The sequence below is a fragment of the Tetrao urogallus genome, assembly GCF_951394365.1.
Source record: "Tetrao urogallus genome assembly, chromosome: 11".
Lineage (NCBI taxonomy): Eukaryota > Metazoa > Chordata > Aves > Galliformes > Phasianidae > Tetrao > Tetrao urogallus.
This window is the reverse complement of record NC_136824.1, coordinates 545,034-562,868: the sequence shown is the minus strand read 5'-3', so window position 1 is coordinate 562,868 and position 17,835 is coordinate 545,034. Positions and strand designations below refer to the sequence as shown.

The 17,835-nt window shown below is 58.4% G+C and overlaps 1 protein-coding gene across 4 annotated transcripts in view; it reads left to right on the top strand.

Moving 5' to 3' along the window:
- Positions 1 to 17,835, top strand: part of FRMD5 (FERM domain containing 5) — a gene marked incomplete at both ends in the record, with an annotated part of 39,827 nt that overhangs the window by 16,188 nt on the left and 5,804 nt on the right. For 2 of the 4 annotated variants that reach the window (XM_079540891.1, XM_079540889.1), the window contains 6 exons: positions 15,186 to 15,290; positions 15,585 to 15,627; positions 15,815 to 15,893; positions 16,607 to 16,704; positions 16,985 to 17,108; positions 17,194 to 17,281. In XM_079540891.1, the coding sequence (XP_079397017.1) occupies positions 15,186 to 15,290; positions 15,585 to 15,627; positions 15,815 to 15,893; positions 16,607 to 16,704; positions 16,985 to 17,108; positions 17,194 to 17,281 (537 nt within the window). Of the gene's footprint in view, positions 1 to 15,185; positions 15,291 to 15,584; positions 15,628 to 15,814; positions 15,894 to 16,606; positions 16,705 to 16,984; positions 17,109 to 17,193; positions 17,282 to 17,835 lie in introns of those variants that run through there. The other 2 variants (XM_079540890.1, XM_079540892.1) reach the window with 2 other exon arrangements.

The following is a 17,835-nucleotide window of genomic DNA, read 5'->3' as shown; positions in this document are numbered from 1 at the left end:
TGCTATTCCCCATGGCAAACCACCTGAGCAGATGGGCAGCTGCTCACCCACGCTGCTGCAGCAGGTTGGTTGGGTTGGATGCAGAGAGTGCCCTTGTCCCACTGCAGCGCCTGGATTTACAAGAAGGAAAGCAATCCCAGGCTGTGCTCACATGGTTACGAAACCCGAGGTGCACCAGGTAGCTTTGTTCTCCTCCTCCTGTCATCACCACCACACACACAAGCTGCAGCAGTGCCACTGATGCCACCTGTGTGCCCACAGCCCCGCGCTCTGTCCTGGTGCCTCCAGAGCAGTGTGGAACAGCACAGGGCTGGCTCTGCCCTGGTATTAATAGTTAATCAGCCCGCTCTGCGCGTGAGAGCTCGTGTGCACGGGGGGGAGCTGCCAGCACAGCACACCACTTAACTCAGAGCTCTGTTTCTGGCTGCGCCCTCCGAGGAGCCGCACTCCAGGTTTTCCTGGAGAGCTCATTAGAGAGACAACAAAGGCACACATAGATGGGCTTGCAGCTGTCACCAACACTGCCCCAGGAGCTGCTCCCAGAGCTCTGCACGTGGACAGAGCGGTGGCTCTGGCATTGCCACAGGAGCCCCATGTCCCCATCACCAGAAGGATGTGCAGAGGTCTGACCACGGCGCTGGGATGCGGGGCAGTGCTGCTCTGGGTTGGGTCACTGTGAGCCCTGACCTCTGATTATGGCTCTGTGTAATCTTTGATTTTAGAAACCACTTTGCTTGTGATTCAGATCGTCTGCCTCCACCTCCAGAGGCTGCTGCACCAATGCATTCCTCCACTTGATTGGAGAACCCTTCAGCAGCTGCATTTTCTCCCCATGAAGGCGCTCCCAATGGTGCCCATGCCACCTCTCGCTCCTTGGTGAGGCACACCTGAGCTCCGCAGCGCTCCTGGTGCCGGGCACCTCCTGCAGCTCCCACACCATACCTGTCCCCTTCCTTGCTGCCCCCAGGACCCCCCCCACAGGTGGCGTTGTGATGGCACTCGGCAGATGGCACCACTCACCCTGGTGTCCGCGTGCACCCGGCTGCTCCGAGCCCCTCGCTGGGTCTCTGGGATGCTGCTACCCGCAGCTGGGTTGGGGTGGGCAGCCCGACATGCATGCTGTGGTCTGCAGGTGCAGTGCATGAATCTGTATAGGCCACATGATGGCCGAGGCATCATCACTTGTGTCCCAAAAAGAGGGGATAATGAGAAGTTTTGGAAACTGTCTCCCCACTGTGTGCCCCCAGCAGCTCCCAGGCGCTGTGCTGCATCTGCTGCACTGTAACCTTGGTGGGAGCGTGGGCACATCCACGGTCATCCGTGTGACACACAGCAATGTGACACGTTTGCGCATGATGTCACACTTGTACCAAAATACCCACTCCTGTCCCCTGAGATCTGTGTACAGCCGCAGTGAATCTGGGGCAGCTGTGCCCGCACTGCCCCGGGCGGTGTATTTTGCATTTCCATATTGCAGTGCACTTCTCACTGTGCTCATCTCAGCAGCGAGGGGCGCACAGAGGAGCTCTGGCTCTGTAGTGCCCACCACTGCTGGCCGCGTGCAGGCGGTGTGTGGGCACCCAAGGCTTTGGGCAGCACGGTGATGGGTGTTTGCGTTGTGTTGAGTTGCATTGCCCACTGGGTCGTGGCGCTGGCTGCTGCTGCAGTGGGTGCTGCTGGGGTGGGCGAGCTGCATGTGTCCCCCATGTCACCCAGATTGCAGTGAGTCCTTCAGTCCTGGTCTTCACCCCAAATCCATCCCCGTTGGCCCCCAGCTCAGTCCCTCCTGGCCCTGCGGGGCTGTGCTGCCCATGCGTGCTGTTCTGCGCGCTTCCATCCCTCTCCGTCGGCGCCTTTACAAACCCTGTGCGAGGTCACCTTATGTGACAAAGGACATCAGCACTTCAGCAGAAGGCACCAAAATTATCTTGAAGGCTCATCCAGACGCCGGGCTGTGACGGGGCGCTCCGTCAGCACGGCGGTGCAGGGACGCTGTGTGCTGAGGCATATTGCTAATTCATGAGGCGGTGGTGTAAGGTGGAGGAGGAGGAGGAGGAGGAGGAGGGCAGCCCCCCGGCCCCAGCACACGGTGCAGCACGAGGGAGCGAAGGGACAGTGATTAATTGCACGTGGCCTAAAGAGCAGATGGAAATGCTTGCTTCCAATCCTTCCCTCTGTGCTTTTTGAGCTGCTGTGAATTGGGGCGGCCGTTCTCTGCTTTTTGGGACTCTGCCGCCTGCGGTGCCCAGCTGTGCTGAGCGGGTATGGCTCAGATGTGCCAATGCTGGGCAACATCTGCACACAGCTGGCTGCCCGTCCCCGTGTCTGCACAGGGACAGTGGATGGCATGTGTGCCATCAGAGATGTCCTTTCTCTGCATTAAAACCGCACGGACAGGTTGTGAGGACAGAGCATTCCTGCTGTATGCGCAGCAATGCCATGGGGTGCAGTGTGATGCCATGGGGTGCCATGCAGTGCCACGGGGTGCAGTGTGATGCCATGGGGAGCCATGCAGTGCCACGGGGTGCAGTGTGATGCCATGGGGTGCCATGCAGTGCCATGGGGTGCAGTGTGATGCCATGGGGTGCAGTGTGATGCCATGGGGAGCCATGCAGTGCCACGGGGTGCAGTGTGATGCCATGGGGTGCCATGCAGTGCCACGGGGTGCAGTGTGATGCCATGGGGTGCCATGCAGTGCCATGGGGTGCAGTGTGATGCCATGGGGTGCAGTGTGATGCCATGGGGTGCCATGCAGTGCCATGGGGTGCAGTGTGATGCCATGGGGTGCCATGCAGTGCCATGGGGTGCAGTGTGATGCCATGGGGTGCAGTGTGATGCCATGGGGAGCCATGCAGTGCCACGGGGTGCAGTGTGATGCCATGGGGAGCCATGCAGTGCCACGGGGTGCAGTGTGATGCCATGGGGAGCCATGCAGTGCCATGGGGTGCAGTGTGATGCAGTGCAATGTGGTGTGACGTGGTGCAGTGTGATGTGGTGCAGTGTGATGCAGTAGGATGCAGTGCAGTGCACTGTGATGCAGTGCAATGCAATGCGTGCTGCCCAGCCCCTGCATGCACATCAGTGGCCTTTCTGTGCCTCATGCTACTTGGAAGGTGAAGCCCCTTAACCCACACAGGTGGTACCATTTGCATATGAAAACTCCATTTTGTGCTTTATTTTCATCTTCTAAAGGGGGGGAATAACACTGCAACAAGCAAGGCTCTGGCAACAGGCAGCAGGCAGATCACATTGGTGTGCCCGCAGCCACATGCAGCCTTATGCAGAAGCCTTAAATATCAGTAACAATGAAATAAGGAGGGATGTCAGGTAGCTCTAACGTGGGTCCATCGTGGACCAATGGTTTTCAGCACCCGCGTTGGACGGGCTCCCGTGGTGGAGCAGAGCTGGGAAGGTGATTAATAGCGATCTGCACTGCTGCTGGGTGCAGAGGGCTGCTGAGGACGGAGCAGAACAGCCTTAACAGACTGCTTGGCGTGCCGTTATTGCTGGGGGCCATATGCTACACCGTGTGTAAATAATCAGCAGATTTTGTCGCCGCAGCTGCCGGAGCGCAGCGCTGTGTCTGTGTGCTGGCAGGGGCACAGAGCACTGCAGCACTCAGCTCCCAGCAGCAGCACCCTGCCTGCACCCTCTGCACAGCGCTGCACTGCTGTGTGGGAGCTGCTGGGAGCTCTGGGAGCCGTGCAGCAGCGCTGCTCCTGCAGGACGGTGTTGGCTGCTGAGTCACAGCGTCTGTGACTGGGGAGCAGGAGCTGGGGTTGTGGGTTGTGCAGTGCTGGGGGTTCGAGTTCCAGTGTGAGGATGTTCCCGTCTCCATGCTGTCAGACAAGGGCTGAGCTTCCTCTGCTGGTGTCAAAACCTTTGCTCTAAACCTGACCCCAAAGAACATCCCTCAAACTGTGCCCCACAGATTTTAACAAATCCCTTTTAGCAGAAATAAACAATGATGTGCTTCAGTCCTGCTGGATTTTATCCTGCATGTCGCAGCTCTGGCAGCAGAAAGCCCTTGGCAGCTCCCTGCTGTCAGCCCTCCTGGTGACACCCCCTGGTGCCCCTGTCCTTGCAGCCCCCCCTTTTGCCCCCAACAGCAGTGCTTCATGCCCTAATGAAGGAGGCATGCGCTCCCCATCCCCAGGTGCAGGCACTCCGCCTGGCAGGGAGCAGTGCTTCTTTTCCATGTGGGTTCAGTCTGCCCAGCAGGCCTGGCAACATGCCGGGTGCTGCTCTGTGCCTGCAGACCTCGTGGCAGCACAGGCCCTGGAGGTGGGCACTGGGGTTGGACCCATTTCTGGAGGGCCCCGTTGGGAATCCAATTCACGTGTGTTGTGTTGGGTTTGTACCCTTCCAGTGTTTAGTCAAAATGCCGTGCTACACCAGGTTAGGTGTCTCATGGGAGTATACGTATATGAAATCAATGCTGTTGCCTTTATTGACCAATCTTTTAAGCTCATCATAAAGAAATGAAAGAGATCCAACAGGGTTCATCTCTCTGCAGCACAGCTGCATCTGACCCCCAGCACGAGGATTGGTGCTGCCTTTGTTTCCCTATGGGCAGGGCTCACCTGGGAGGATGCTGACATTGGGTTGGTTTGGGGCAAAGTGCTGCTTTCCTTTGGGCTTCTGGAGCTTCCCTTTGTGGAGCTATCACTCACGGTCCCTGAGCAATTCTATGGCTCTATGAGATGGGTTTCTGGCTGTAAGGGGAACAGCACAGACCTGAAGGGACAGACAGTCCCCATCCCTACAAAACCGTGATGTAAATCCTAACCCTGGATCAGCTGAGAGCTCGCTCCTCTTGAACACAAAGGTCTGAACTCCATCATCCAGCACAGAGCAGCGAGCTGGGTCCATGCCCTGCAGCTCTGCAGGGCAGCAAGAAGCTAATTAGACATTGATAATTATTTCAGATTTGGTCACCTTGAATTCTGTGACCGGGATGAGGAACATCTGCGGAAAAGCCATGTGCAGAGGGGATGCAGAGTGCAGGAGGGGATGCAGAGTGCAGGAGGGGATGCAGAGTGCAGGAGGGGATGCAATGTGCAGGAGGGGATGCAGAGCACAGGAGGGGATGCTGTGTGCAGGAGGGGATGCAATGTGCAGGAGGGGATGCAGAGTGCAGGAGGGGATGCAGAGTGCAGGAGGGGATGCTGTGTGCAGGAGGGGATGCAGAGTGCAGGAGGGGATGCTGTGTGCAGGAGGGGATGCTGTGTGCAGGAGGGGATGCAATGTGCAGGAGGGGATGCAATGTGCAGGAGGGGATGCTGTGTGCAGGAGGGGATGCTGTGTGCAGGAGGGGATGCAGAGCACAGGAGGGGATGCTGTGTGCAGGAGGGGATGCAGAGCACAGGAGGGGATGCTGTGTGCAGGAGGGGATGCTGTGTGCAGGAGGGGATGCAATGTGCAGGAGGGGATGCTGTGTGCAGGAGGGGATGCAGAGCACAGGAGGGGATGCTGTGTGCAGGAGGGGATGCAGTGTGCAGGAGGGGATGCAATGTGCAGGAGGGGATGCTGTGTGCAGGAGGGGATGCTGTGTGCAGGAGGGGATGCTGTGTGCAGGAGGGGATGCTGTGTGCTCCACACCTGCCCCCCAGTGCAGCTCCATGGGGCCGATCCAGCACGGTGCCCCACACTGTGCCCCAGTGTCTCAGCTCCAAATGGGCTCAGTGCAGGAGCAGCTGTGAGCGCTGCTGCCCCACGGTGCGCTCAGCCCACCCCAGCCTGACTCAGGATAATTATGTTTAATATCACTTTTATGTGGCAGTATATTGTTTTAATTTCGTAACTATGCAACCTGTGGTAGGCAGTGCTTCCCGCTCGGCTCTCGGGGATCCAGCAGCTCCCGGAGGCAGCATTTATTAAAATCTTCTTTGTCCGTATTTCATGTTTATTGCTGCCATCTTTAATTAAGGAGGTAAATATGGCTGATACGGGCTGCGGGGCCTCGTTAATGTGAGTAATTGGGGCTGTGCGGGGTGCCCAGAGCTGGGCTGGGCCTGGGAGCTGCAGGCATGTAAAGTGAGCGGCAGGCTCCTTTGGAGACGGACTCATGACCGGATTCTTCTGCACAGCCAGGAGGGCAGTGGCAGCCTGGGGAGCTCCTACACGTGGGGCTGGAGCCTTTGTCTGGCTCTGAGTGCCTTCGCCCCTCAGCACATGCTGCTGCCTCTGAGGCCCAGTGTTATGCGGCATTGTGGCTCAGGGAGATGCATGGGGTGCTGGGGCTGCTGGGGCTGCTCCCAGCCTTTTGCCCTCTGTCAGCATGGAGCTTTGTGCTGCCCACAGCCGTCTGCTTGCCGCCAGGCAGCAGAGCGCTGCAGGAGGAAGGGAAGCCAATTGATGTCCTGTTCCAAGCACTGGGCTCAGAGCTCTGCCAGGCAGACCCAGCAGCACCTGCAGTGAGGAATGGTTTCATCGCGCTTCCTTTCGTTGCTGTGTTTGAGAAAGCAGCTAATCTCTGAATCCAGGTGTTTTACTGCGCTACAGACCTTCTCAAAGCCCATTTCATTGAGACCTCTATTCAAATTAATGGTTTGAACCTCACGCTTTGCATGCAAACAGCAGTACCTAATTGTGGGTTTGCTCATAATTGCAGGGGCTCTGGAATGCACCGCGCCGCTCGTTATTCATGCGGTTGTTTGTTGTGGAGCAAATCAGATTAATTTATATTCCAGTAATACTTCAAGTGCATGTTTCCATAGGAGGGCGTGGAGGTGGAACCTTTAGGGAGCCCTCCCGTACTGCAAGGAGTGCTGTGAGGCCCCCAGCCTCGCTTCATTGCCATGGAGATGGGACTCTGCTGTGCACCAGGGCTGCAGAGCGGTGCCAGCGCCGGTGTGACCTCCATGCCGTGGGTTTCTGGGGGGTGGAAAACCAGCTCCCAAATAACAGCATCCCACAACTGTGCAAGGTTGAAGGCTGCTGGAGCTAGCATGTGCTTGATTTATTGGGTGATCCTTATTTCTCCCAATGAGCAGCTGTCTGTGGCTGAAAGGAGAAGGGCTCTCTGTTCCCAGGGCGCTGTGGAGGGCAGCACTCGGCCCCCAGAGCAGGAGCTGAGACCCCAGGGATGCTCCTCAGCCTGGATGTGATTGGATCTGACGATGTGGGCACGGAGCTTTGTTTCTGTCACTATTTTTGTTTCTACTCCCGGGCCTGTGCTTTAATATAACCTCGGGAGCCCACGCAGAGAGCGGCAGCTCTGTCTCCTTCATCTCACACTGCTGAAGGGGCTGAGATTACAGCAGCTCCCCCGCTGCGGGTTGGCACAGCTCCTCATCCGAGGTCCCAGGGGGCTCAGGAGCTGCTGTGTGGGGTCGTTCCGAGGGATCTCACATGGGCTGTGCTGATGGCAGCGCTCCTGCCGAGTCAGAGCCTGGGGAGGTGCATCCTGGTGGGCGCAGGGAGCTGCTGCGTGGTGCCAGGGAGCAGAGCTGTGGATTTACCACGGGGCTGTAGCGAGCGGAGTAGTGCAGTGTTTGGTGCTGAGCCGTTCAGCTCGTGTCAGCTTCAATCAGGCCCTCCATTGGAAGTCTCCTTCTATTAAGCTGTGCAATGCTCACCCGCTGTGCCTGGCTGTGGTGCGGCTCTCGCAGCGGAGCGGGGCCTGAGCACTGTGAGGGATGTGCTGCATGGGGCTGTGCAGTGGGACCGAGCTGAGCTGGGACAGTGGCACCCCACTGCTCCCATCTGGGCACGGTGCTGCCGTGGAGCTGCATGGAGCCACGTGTCTCATGGCACCGCTGTGCCCGGGTGCGTGTGCCCTGCTGCCTGTGGCCTTGGCACGGTGCGCACACTGACCGCGTCCCCGCGGCTTCGAGGCAGGGCTACATTACTGCTGGATGCGCCGTGAAATGGGAGAATGCAGCCTTTAAGCTTTCAGAACTGCAGTGACTGCGGGTTGTGCGGACGTGTCACAGCGGCAGCTGGCAGCCAGGTCCCCGTGCGCCTCTCCCTGTTGCTGGCAGACACCTGGGACGTGGCTGCCGCCTCCGCGCCCCTTTCCCACCGCAGCTCTGTGGCCGCTGCCGGCCCCAGCTCGAGGTGCAGCTCTGCAACGTGCTGTGCCCTCCCTTACCATGCTGGGCTTTACCCCACATTTGTGCGTCCCCTCAATCCGATGCCCTTGGCTGAGCTGCCATGGCGGGGGCTGCCGGCAGCCCGAGGCTTCCCCCCCGCCCGGCGCTGCCGCTCCGCTGTGCCGCCGCTGCTCCTCTTTTGTGCAAATGCAGCACGAGCGCTCCTCTAAATGTCAGCCCGCCCCGCTGCAGTCTCTCATCTCTAAACGCAACGCTTTGTCAAGCGTTTTGTTGTCGATTGGAGATGAGGATCCTTTATTCCGTCGCTTTTTGATATGGAAAGTAAACAAGTGCACTGCGTGAAGGCAGCACAGCAGCGCGCACCGGTCCCGCTGTGCCGAGTCGGCTCCGTCCCCTCCCCAGCCGCTGTCTGAGCCCACACACCCAGCGCTCGGCATCGCGGTGCCCGCGGTACGCGTGGAATTAGATTAATGTAGATAGGGATGAAAGAAACAGAGAGCCTGCGATGCCGGCAGCACGGATTATCTGCGCTGGGGAATGGGATGGCGCTTCTGCTGCTTTCCGTTCGCTCTTCTTGCGCGCGGCCCCACTGCAGCAGGAGGGGCGAGCCTGGGGCCGTGCTGCCCTCCCCAGGCTGGAAAATGCAGGTAGTGCGGTTCTCATTCCAATTCTCCACCGGTGTCCCACGGAGCATCCTTCCCACGGATGCCAACCCAGAGCCTGCCCAGCTGCGGGGCCGCTCACTGCGGCTGCGCTCCGTTCCCGGCGGGATCCGGCTCCCAGGGGTCTGCGGTGAGGGGCAGCGTCCAGGCGGGGACCTCAGCAGTGCCCCCTCCCGAGGGCTGCAGCCCCCGATGTGTGCCGTGCTTCGCGTCCCGCGGGCGCTGTCGGGGAGATGTCGGCCCACATCACCATTCCCCACATCACGCTCCTAAGAAAATGCTTTTTGCCCTCTTAGGTTAATCTGAAAAGGTCATATGTGACGTTGGCATGTGACTGCTGCCTGGAAGGAGTGAGATCTTTTTTGAGCTGTAGAGAAAGCACTGCCTGGCCCCAGTGCCATCCCCTCTCCATGCCCTGCCAGCACTGCACGTGCTCTTGGATTCATAGAACCATGGAACCGTGGAATCATGGAATTGTTCTCCTGCTTTGTCAAGCACAACACCAGCGGTGCACCAAACTGACCCTGAGCTGTGTGGGGCTGTGCAGGACGGGGACAAAGCGAGGGCAGTGTGGGTCTCTGTGGCTCCTCCATGGCCAATGTGTGGCCTGTGTGATGCATTTGGCACCCAGAGCTCGGTGCCCTGCCACGGTGTATGGCAGCAGCACTGTGCCTAGCTCTGGACAGGTGGAGGGGCTGGCACTTAATGCCTGCGTGGGCACTAAGGAGCAGGAGAGCCGGGTCTGGCTGCAGTGGTGCTAATCATGGTTAGCACGGTACCGAAGGCAGAGGGCTGCAGGACCAGGGCAGGCAGAGGGAGCTGACACACAGTTCTCCTTGCACGGTGCCCAGAACATCAGCTGAAATTGATTTCACAACGTTAGGGGTAAAATAACACTGTCATCAGAAAGATTTGCATCACGCAATGCTCGTGTCCGTATCGTGCCTCCTGCCACCAGCAGTGTTGGATTTATGGAAGTTTTCGCTGCCTGCCCTAGATTAGTGTGGATCGTTTATGTCTTAAATTGCCCTCCTCCGTTTCCCTGGGAAATCACCTCTGGGGAGGATTAACAGTCCTGCAGTGAAGTGATGGCATGGTTATAAAAATGCCACCTTCCCTGATGCCCAGGAGCAACACGGTGTCTCCGAGGGCAGAGATCTCACGGAGCTCAGTAAATCAGAGCCTGTTCTCGTGTCAGCCCCCGACTGCATCCTCCAAAGGAGCCCAGGCACACTCACTTCAAACCCCCCAGTGAGCCGTGTTCCTGCCGCGCCAGGCCAAGCGGTGTGAGCTGCTGTGGGACTGCGGGGGTCCCAGCACTGCGCCCGGCTGCGTCTGAGCCGCGCTCAGCCCAGGGCAGCAGGAGGTGCTGGGCTGTGCCAGTGCTGCAGCCGCTGCTCCCGCCTGCGCCCCGCTTCGCTTTCACGGCCTGTAAATATTTATGACCCGTTTACACGTTTCGTTCTTCCCTCCTGTGAGCGTTTTGCTGCGTTCAGCTGCTGGAAGGAAAGCGAGTTTCTCCTCGGGGCTGTTGCCAGGAAAACCAAAGGTGCTTTCCTGGAGCTGAGCAGCACGCACAGCTCCTGGCTTTGGTTGCTCTGTTTTCTCACTGTTCCTGCCCTCCAGCAGTGATGTGTGTGGAGCTGCTGGCTGCAAGGAGCACTGCTCAGCAGTGGGGTCCTGCAGCAATCTGCAGCCCATGGCCGCAGCGCTGGGGGTGGTTGGTGGAGCCGCTCTGCACCAGAGCAGGAGTCCATGCTTAGCACCGGGCACTTGGCATCTCATCGTGCCTTGAGACCCCAGGGTGCCTGCGAGGGGTCTCTGAGATTCAGCTGCTGCTCCCTTGAGGTGAGAGCTGCAGAGATGCAGTTGTCCATGGGTTTGTCCTGTGTGCTGCAAGCAGGGCTCGCTTCCTGACAGAGCATTCCTGATCGTCAGCTGGCTGCTGTGAGTGTGTTCCTCGCACGCACCGCCATCCGCTGCAGCAGCAGCGCTCCGTGCGCCATGGAAAAGGAGTGCCAACTTAAACAAGAGCAAACATGGAGCCGCTCCAAGCTCACATGAATGAAAACATGAGCTTGAACGATGGGAGAAGGCAATTTGCTTCTATGGAGAGAGGTTTTCAGTGCTTCTAAATTATAGACTTACAAGTTCTGAATTTAATTCATGAAAGTTGCGCAGCAGCAATGGGCAGCTCAATGCAAGAGGATACAGGTCATCTGTCACCAGGTCCCTGTGTGTGAGTTGCTCCAGAGCCACACTCAGAGCTGGAGAATAAGTGGCACTTTGCAGATCCCAGTCTGGTTTCCTTGTCCCCAGGCCCAGATGCTGATGTGGGCATGGCCAGGCTGTGCCATGGGGTGCCCTGGGGCTGAGCATCCCTGTGCTGTGCCACATCTTTGCTCCTCCTCTGCAGTTGGGTGTTGGGTGGCTGCAGAACAAACCCCCACCTCCTGCAGGACGGTGGGGGGCAGCCTGGCACCCTGCATGGCTGCTTAGGGGAAGAAAATTCCCCTGCACGTAACCCACGATAAATATTTGAACCGTGTTAAATTCCCCATTCTGGCAGAAACCTTCGTCATAGTCATCCCCAATTGTGACTCACTGATAAATATTCTGCTGTGAGAAACAGCAGCAGATGGCCCTGGGGGGGGGGGGGGCACAGTGGGGGCCACTGCAGCTGCATTGAGCACAGCCCAGCACTGCCCTGCCCCCACAGCACCGCCCTGCGCCCATGGCACTGCCCTGCTCCTGTAGCACTGCCCTGCTCCCAGCTGTGGGTTCACTGTGGAATCCAGCAGCTGGAGTTTACAGCTACAGAAATCACTTTCTGGTTACTTTCTGTAGCAGAAATGCTGAGTCACAGCCTGCAGCAGTGATGGAGCACCTGGTGGAAGGCAGGGCCAGCCCAGGGGAGCTCAGGTTCATGCAATGCAGCTGAGCGACAGGGAGGGCTGGAGCCAGGATCCACCCCTTCCCAGCCCTCACTTAAGGGTTGGCAGTGAAGGTGAGGGTGTCTCTCTGGAGATCTCTGCCTACCTGAGGCCTTCCAGAGGTAAGCAGCTTTCCTCTCTCTTCCTCCCCACCTCCCTTTGTTTCTGTGTCCATGGCTGCTGCATTTGAGCTTATCCTCATGTGCTACAGCCGAACACTTTTCCACCCTGCAATTATCACTGTACTTTCCATCACATTATAGCATTACACTTTCCTTCTCCAAGGTTTATCAGTTGCAGCAAACTCACTTGGTAAGTCCTGGAGACAGAACTGCCCACATCAGCTGGGAAGAAGGATTGCAGGCAGCAAATTCACAGCAAGGCACATGCTCTCATGATCGTGCTGCTCACTGGGGGGCCTGGGGCTGCTGTGGGGCTGCTGTGGGGCTGCTGTGGGGCTGCTGTGGGGCTGCTGTGGGGCTGCTGTGGGGCTGCTGTGGGGCTGCTGTGGGGCTGCTGTGGGGCTGCTGTGGGGCTGCTGTGGGGCTGCTGTGGGGCTGCTGTGGGGCTGCTGTGGGGAAGTTGCCGTGCTGATGGCCACCTGCTGTAAGGATGCTTGCAGCTCGTGGGGTGCTCTTGCCTGTTTCTGCCCATTTTCTCCCCATGCTGTAGTTCTGATGAGGTGCCAGCTTACTCTTCAGGCTGAGCAGCCCGGAGCCCTCCCAGAGTCTGCAGGCTGAATGCTGACTCCATCTGAGGGACAGTAAATCCCAGCCCCACGCAGCACAATGCCGAATGTTGAAAATGAAGCACTTAAAGCACATATTGCCATCAAATTGCCAGTGAAAATCCCCTCGTGCTGCAGTGGAGCTGTGGCTCTTTGATCTCTCCCAGCTCAGCTGGTGCCGCCAAAGAGATTTAAGTTCCAACTTCACTTTTTAGAACAGACTTTTCTTGACAGTTTCCTTTTAAAAAATAATCTCCCCCTAAGCTGATGGAGCAGGGGCTGGTCGGCCCCGCAGCGTGGCTGCAGAGCTGCAGGAAGGCTGTGCTATTTGTTCCCCAAATCCGGCGCTTAATCCCTGGAGCAGGCACTGCCATAGGCTGTAAGGCTGCACAAGGGGCTGCGCACCCCTGGCACAAAGCGTGTCTGTGCTGGCAGGGCACGGGGCTGTGCTCACGGACTGAGCTGTGCTGTTTCAGTGGCTGTGTGTCTCTGCCCCAGAGCACATGGGTGAGCGCTTTCCTGGTTGCTGTGCCGTACAGCTTCGTGAGATTTGTGACATGAGGAGGTGTAACTCATTTGGGATGTTCGGAGGAGTAATTAAGTGAAATAAAGCTGAGGCATGCAGTGATGCGTGAAGCAGGGCGCTGCACGCAGCTCTGGCTGAAGGAAGGGGGGAGCTCAGGTTGTGTGCCAGGGAAAGTTCCTTTCCCAGAAGGGAGGTGAGGCACCAGCACAGGCTGTGCAGAGGGCGGGGGTCACCATCCCCGAGCTGTGGGGATGTGGCTCTGTGTGGTGCAGTTGGGGCGTGGAGAAATGATCTGGGTTGGGCTTGGGGGTCTCAGAGGTCTTCTCCAGCCTCAGTGGCTCTGTGATTCTGTAGTCAGGCTCCATTGCTGGTGCTCAGCTGGGCAGCAGGAGGGGAATGAGCCAGCGCTGCTTGTTGAAGATGAGCTGCTATTATTAACTCATTTCATTTTAGCTGTGTGTGACCCTAATTTTGGCAGAGGAGCTTAGAAAAATGAAGAAGGCAAGGTTACTTTAATCTTCTTAAAGTTTTGAGATTTCATGCTTGCTGCTTTTTGGTCCGTGTCTTTCTGGAGCTCTGCTGTTCCCATTACCCCCTGGGTGCTCTCCAGAGCAGTGCAGGCTCTCAGCCAGTCCTGGGGGGCTCAGCCCTGCGCTGGGAGCACTGGGCTGGGTTGGCACCCACAGGGCCCTGTGCCCCGAGGCCATTCCTGCAGCATGAGCTGCTGTGTGCAGCTGTGCTGTGGGGTGACAGCAGCCCCTATGCCTGCTCCATGATGGGCCACGTGCCACAGGGCGCTGCTGCAGGGGCCAGAGCACATGGCTCATCCTGCATTCATCCCCGGTGAGTGGTGGATGGGCAACACTGGGATGTGAAACCCTCCCCGTGTGCTATGGGCAAGTGGTGATCCTGTGTGTTTTATGTGGGATGCAGGCAGGACGCCGTGCACTCAGCATCCCCTGCACACAGCGCTGCTGGCTGCCTTTGGGTGCGTCCTGCACAGCCTGAGCATGCTTGGTTTGTTGTCTGAACTCCTCTGAATTGAGAAGAAAAGGACTGAGAGCACAGCTTGGGAACAAGGAGCTGCCTGGCTCTGGTGGCAGCCTCAGCATCCTGCAGCAGCCCTGCAGTGCCTCAGGACTTTAGATGTATCCAAAGTTTAAGGCGGAAGCAGCAAGTGCTCAGGTGTGGGCACTGGTGGCACTGAGCTGCTGCCTGCTGCTGGGCCAGCACAAACCCTCCTTTGTAAGAACATACAGAGATCAAACCAGAATGCTTAAGCTGCTATTACACAACAGACAGCTCTTTCAAGTTCTGATTTGCAAAGACGGCTCAGATAATTTCCTGAAAGACAGACTCATAATGATTAATTTAGAATATGTTTAACTCAAGTTAGAGAGATCAAAGAGGAAGCATTTCTCCCCCCTCGTAAAGCCGTTTGCATTTGCACACTGTTGGTGGATGGAGGGCTGCTGCCTCGTGCTCTTTGTGTCAGTGCTGCAGGTCCTAGTGCCAATGTGGGTACGGGTATGGAAAGGCAGAAGCAAATCCTGCAAACAAAGGGCCTCAGGGTGTGGAGGGCATGATGCTAGGGGCATCGCTGTTCTGCTGCTCCATCCTGCTCTGTGCAGTGCCACGCAGAGAGCCAAAACATAAAGCAAAATGCAGGGCCTGGGTTGCAGGCTGTGCTGAGACTCTGGGGCTGAGCAGCTGCTCTGATGTGGGGATGTGGCACTGGGCACGGTGGGATGGGGGCGGTTGCAGTGGGGATCTCAGAGGTCTTTTGTGGCCTTAGTGCTTCTGGGACTCTGTGGCCCTGCTCTCAGTCAGCAGTCACAGTGCTGTGGGCAGCGTGATGCTGAGTGCAGGGCTCTGCCTCTGCTCCTGGCTTTGACTGATGGGACCCTGGGACACCCAAAGTGCCCGGCCAGCAGCACCATGGTGTGGGGCACAGTGTGGGGCGGGAGCTGGGGGTCTGCTCCGTGAGCTACAAGTTACAGTGTGTGATCTTAAATCCGACTGTGACATCAATGTCAGTGTGAGGGGGCTGTGCACAACGCCGCACAGCTTTACGCTCTGCCTGGGCTAATCCCACTGCTGATGGGTCAGCCCTCATCTGGGGGCTGCATGGCCTCGGGGCTGCGGTGCTGGGGAGCAGAGGGTGTCCTCGTGTGGCTCCACTGCATCCCCAGCCTGACGTGACAGATTTAGTGCCTTCATCTCCCCGTGTCTCAGCTCCCCCAACCCTGCTGCGCTGCCAATGCCGTTCCTGTCTTGCAGAGAGATGCCAAGGGGCAATACCTGTTCGACCTCCTGTGCCACCACCTGAACCTGCTGGAGAAGGACTACTTCGGCATCCGCTTTGTGGACCCCGACAAGCAGAGGGTGAGCGGATCAGAGCGGTGTGACAGAGGCCCCATGCAGAGCGCACTGCGGTGTGGCTGCAGCCTGGTGCTGTATTGTGTGCAGTGTGTGGCACTGGGCTGCTCTGTGCTCCTCCTGCCCACACCTGTGCCCACCCTGATCTGTGCAGTGTCCCCAGGGCTGCTCCCACCACCTGCGCTGTGGGCAGGGCTGGGCATGGGATTGCCCCTGTGTGGCCTTCTGGTTCCAAAAGATTATTCCTGGTGGCAGATATTTGTTACAGAGCTGCTCCAATCCCTTTCTTTCTCATTTCAGCATTGGCTGGAGTTCACGAAGTCGGTTGTGAAGCAGATGAGGGGTAAGCATTGCTCCCAGTACAAGCAAAACACTGAGCAGTGTCCTGCGGGGCGGTGCATGGCACAGCTCGGTGTGCCCCATCCCTGCAGGGGGGACGTGAGGGTCGGTGCCTGACCTGTGTGGACTGGGGGGGGGGTTGTGTCCTGAGGTTTGGTGGCAGGTTGGTGACGGTGCTGCTGTTCCCACAGCCCAGCCGCCCTTCACCATGTGCTTCCGTGTCAAGTTCTACCCCACGGACCCTGCGGCGCTGAAGGAGGAGATCACCAGGTGAGGGGGGTGCGGGGCTGTGGGTTTGGGTTTGTGCTCAACCTGTGAGAAGGGCTGTTTTATCAGCCAGCACAGCCTACTGTGCACAGTGCCTGTGCCACTGCTGCTCCTGCAGCCCCCTCAGAGCAGAGCTGCACGCCGTGCGCCCACCTCCCTGTCCTTGCAGCACCAATCCCCCAGTTGCACTCCGGTCCTTGTGGGATCTGCTGGCAGGATAGTTCCCTTCATGGTCTGCTTTATTATCTAAAGAACACACTATTGGGGATGATCCAGGGAAACAATGGGTGCAGAGATGACGGCAGAAATGGACCCTGGATCCAGAATCTGGGTCGCGTGGCTCAAAGGCGCCGGCACCCAGAGGGCAGTGCTGTGAGCACCCAGAGGGCAGTGCTGTGAGCACCCAGAGGGCAGTGCTGTGAGCACCCAGAGGGCAGTGCTGTGAGCACCCAGAGGGCAGTGCTGTGAGCACCCAGAGGGCAGTGCTGTGAGCACCCAGAGGGCAGTGCTGTGAGCACCCAGAGGGCAGTGCTGTGAGCACCCAGAGGGCAGTGCTGTGAGCACCCAGAGGGCAGTGCTGGGCTGCGATGCAGCCCCCAGCTGTGGGCCATGGCCAGCAGTGCCTCGGGCTGTGCAGTGCACACATGTGCAGCTGGGACGGCCCTGCTCAGCCCAAGCAAGCTGCACTTGGCCAACAGGCTCTCTGCTGTCTGCAGGTATTTAGTCTTCTTGCAGATCAAAAGAGACCTCTACCACGGCCGCCTCCTTTGCAAGACCTCGGACGCCGCGCTGCTGGCCGCCTATATCCTTCAAGGTAATGCTTCCTGACAAGATAAATCTGCTTTTCGCTCCGAGTCCCGATTACATTACTCCACTTACAACAGATCGCTGCACCTCGAATATAAATGTCACCCGGCGTGGGGCTGTGCTGCAGGGCTGTGATCGTACCGTGCAGCCCCTGCCACTGCCTGGGGGGCACTGGGCTGTGGGGTGGGCAGCGTGGGGCTCTGAAGGGGGGGGGGGGTGGCTAATGGCTGAGCATCGAGCCGGCCCTGTGCCCACGGTGGGGCCGCTCACCACCTCTGTCCCCCCAGCTGAGATTGGTGACTACGACCCCGGGAAGCACCCAGAGGGCTACAGCTCCAAGTTCCAGTTCTTCCCCAAGCATTCAGAGAAGCTGGAGAGGAAGATTGCGGAGATCCACAAATCAGAGCTGAGGTAGAGGCTCAGTGCCGCGCCGGGACCCGCGTGCGTGCCGTGTTCTGCCCTGCACACAGCCCACCTCTCCCTTCTCCTCCCACAGCGGGCAGACGCCGGCCACTTCGGAGCTGAACTTCCTAAGGAAGGCGCAGACCCTGGAGACCTATGGCGTGGATCCCCACCCCTGCAAGGTGAGCGCTGCCGGCAGCCACCACTGCTCTGCTCCCTCTGTGCTGACGTGCTGCAGAGGAGCTCCCACTGCTGCCTGTGGGGCTGCGTCACCCGGCGTTGCGCTGCTGTATGAGGCAGCACCTGAGTGCCACAGGACCACTGAGGTTGGAAAGACCTCTGAGATCCGCCATTCCAACCGCAGCCCCACCACCGCCGTACTCATAACCAGGACTGTCCCCTCCCTGCCTGCACTCCTGTATTGGAGCTTTGTGCTGGAAGTAGCTTTTATCGATTCTCAGTGAGCCCATGCTGTGCTCCCCCAGAGCCCCACCGCACACAGAGGGATGCAGGGAGCAGAGCAGGAGGAGCTGGGCTGTGTCAGTCCCCACTCACAGCCGACATACAGAGAGAGCTACTCAGCACAGAGCTGGGCTGAGCGGGGTTCCAGCAGCACAGGGCTGGGTGCTGGCACTGGGCAGGGCCATGGGTGAGCGTTGTTGCTGGTGCTGCTGATAGCTGGTGCTGGGGGAGCAGCTCCTGCAGTGCTGTGCACTGATAGCACTTATTGTGGGCA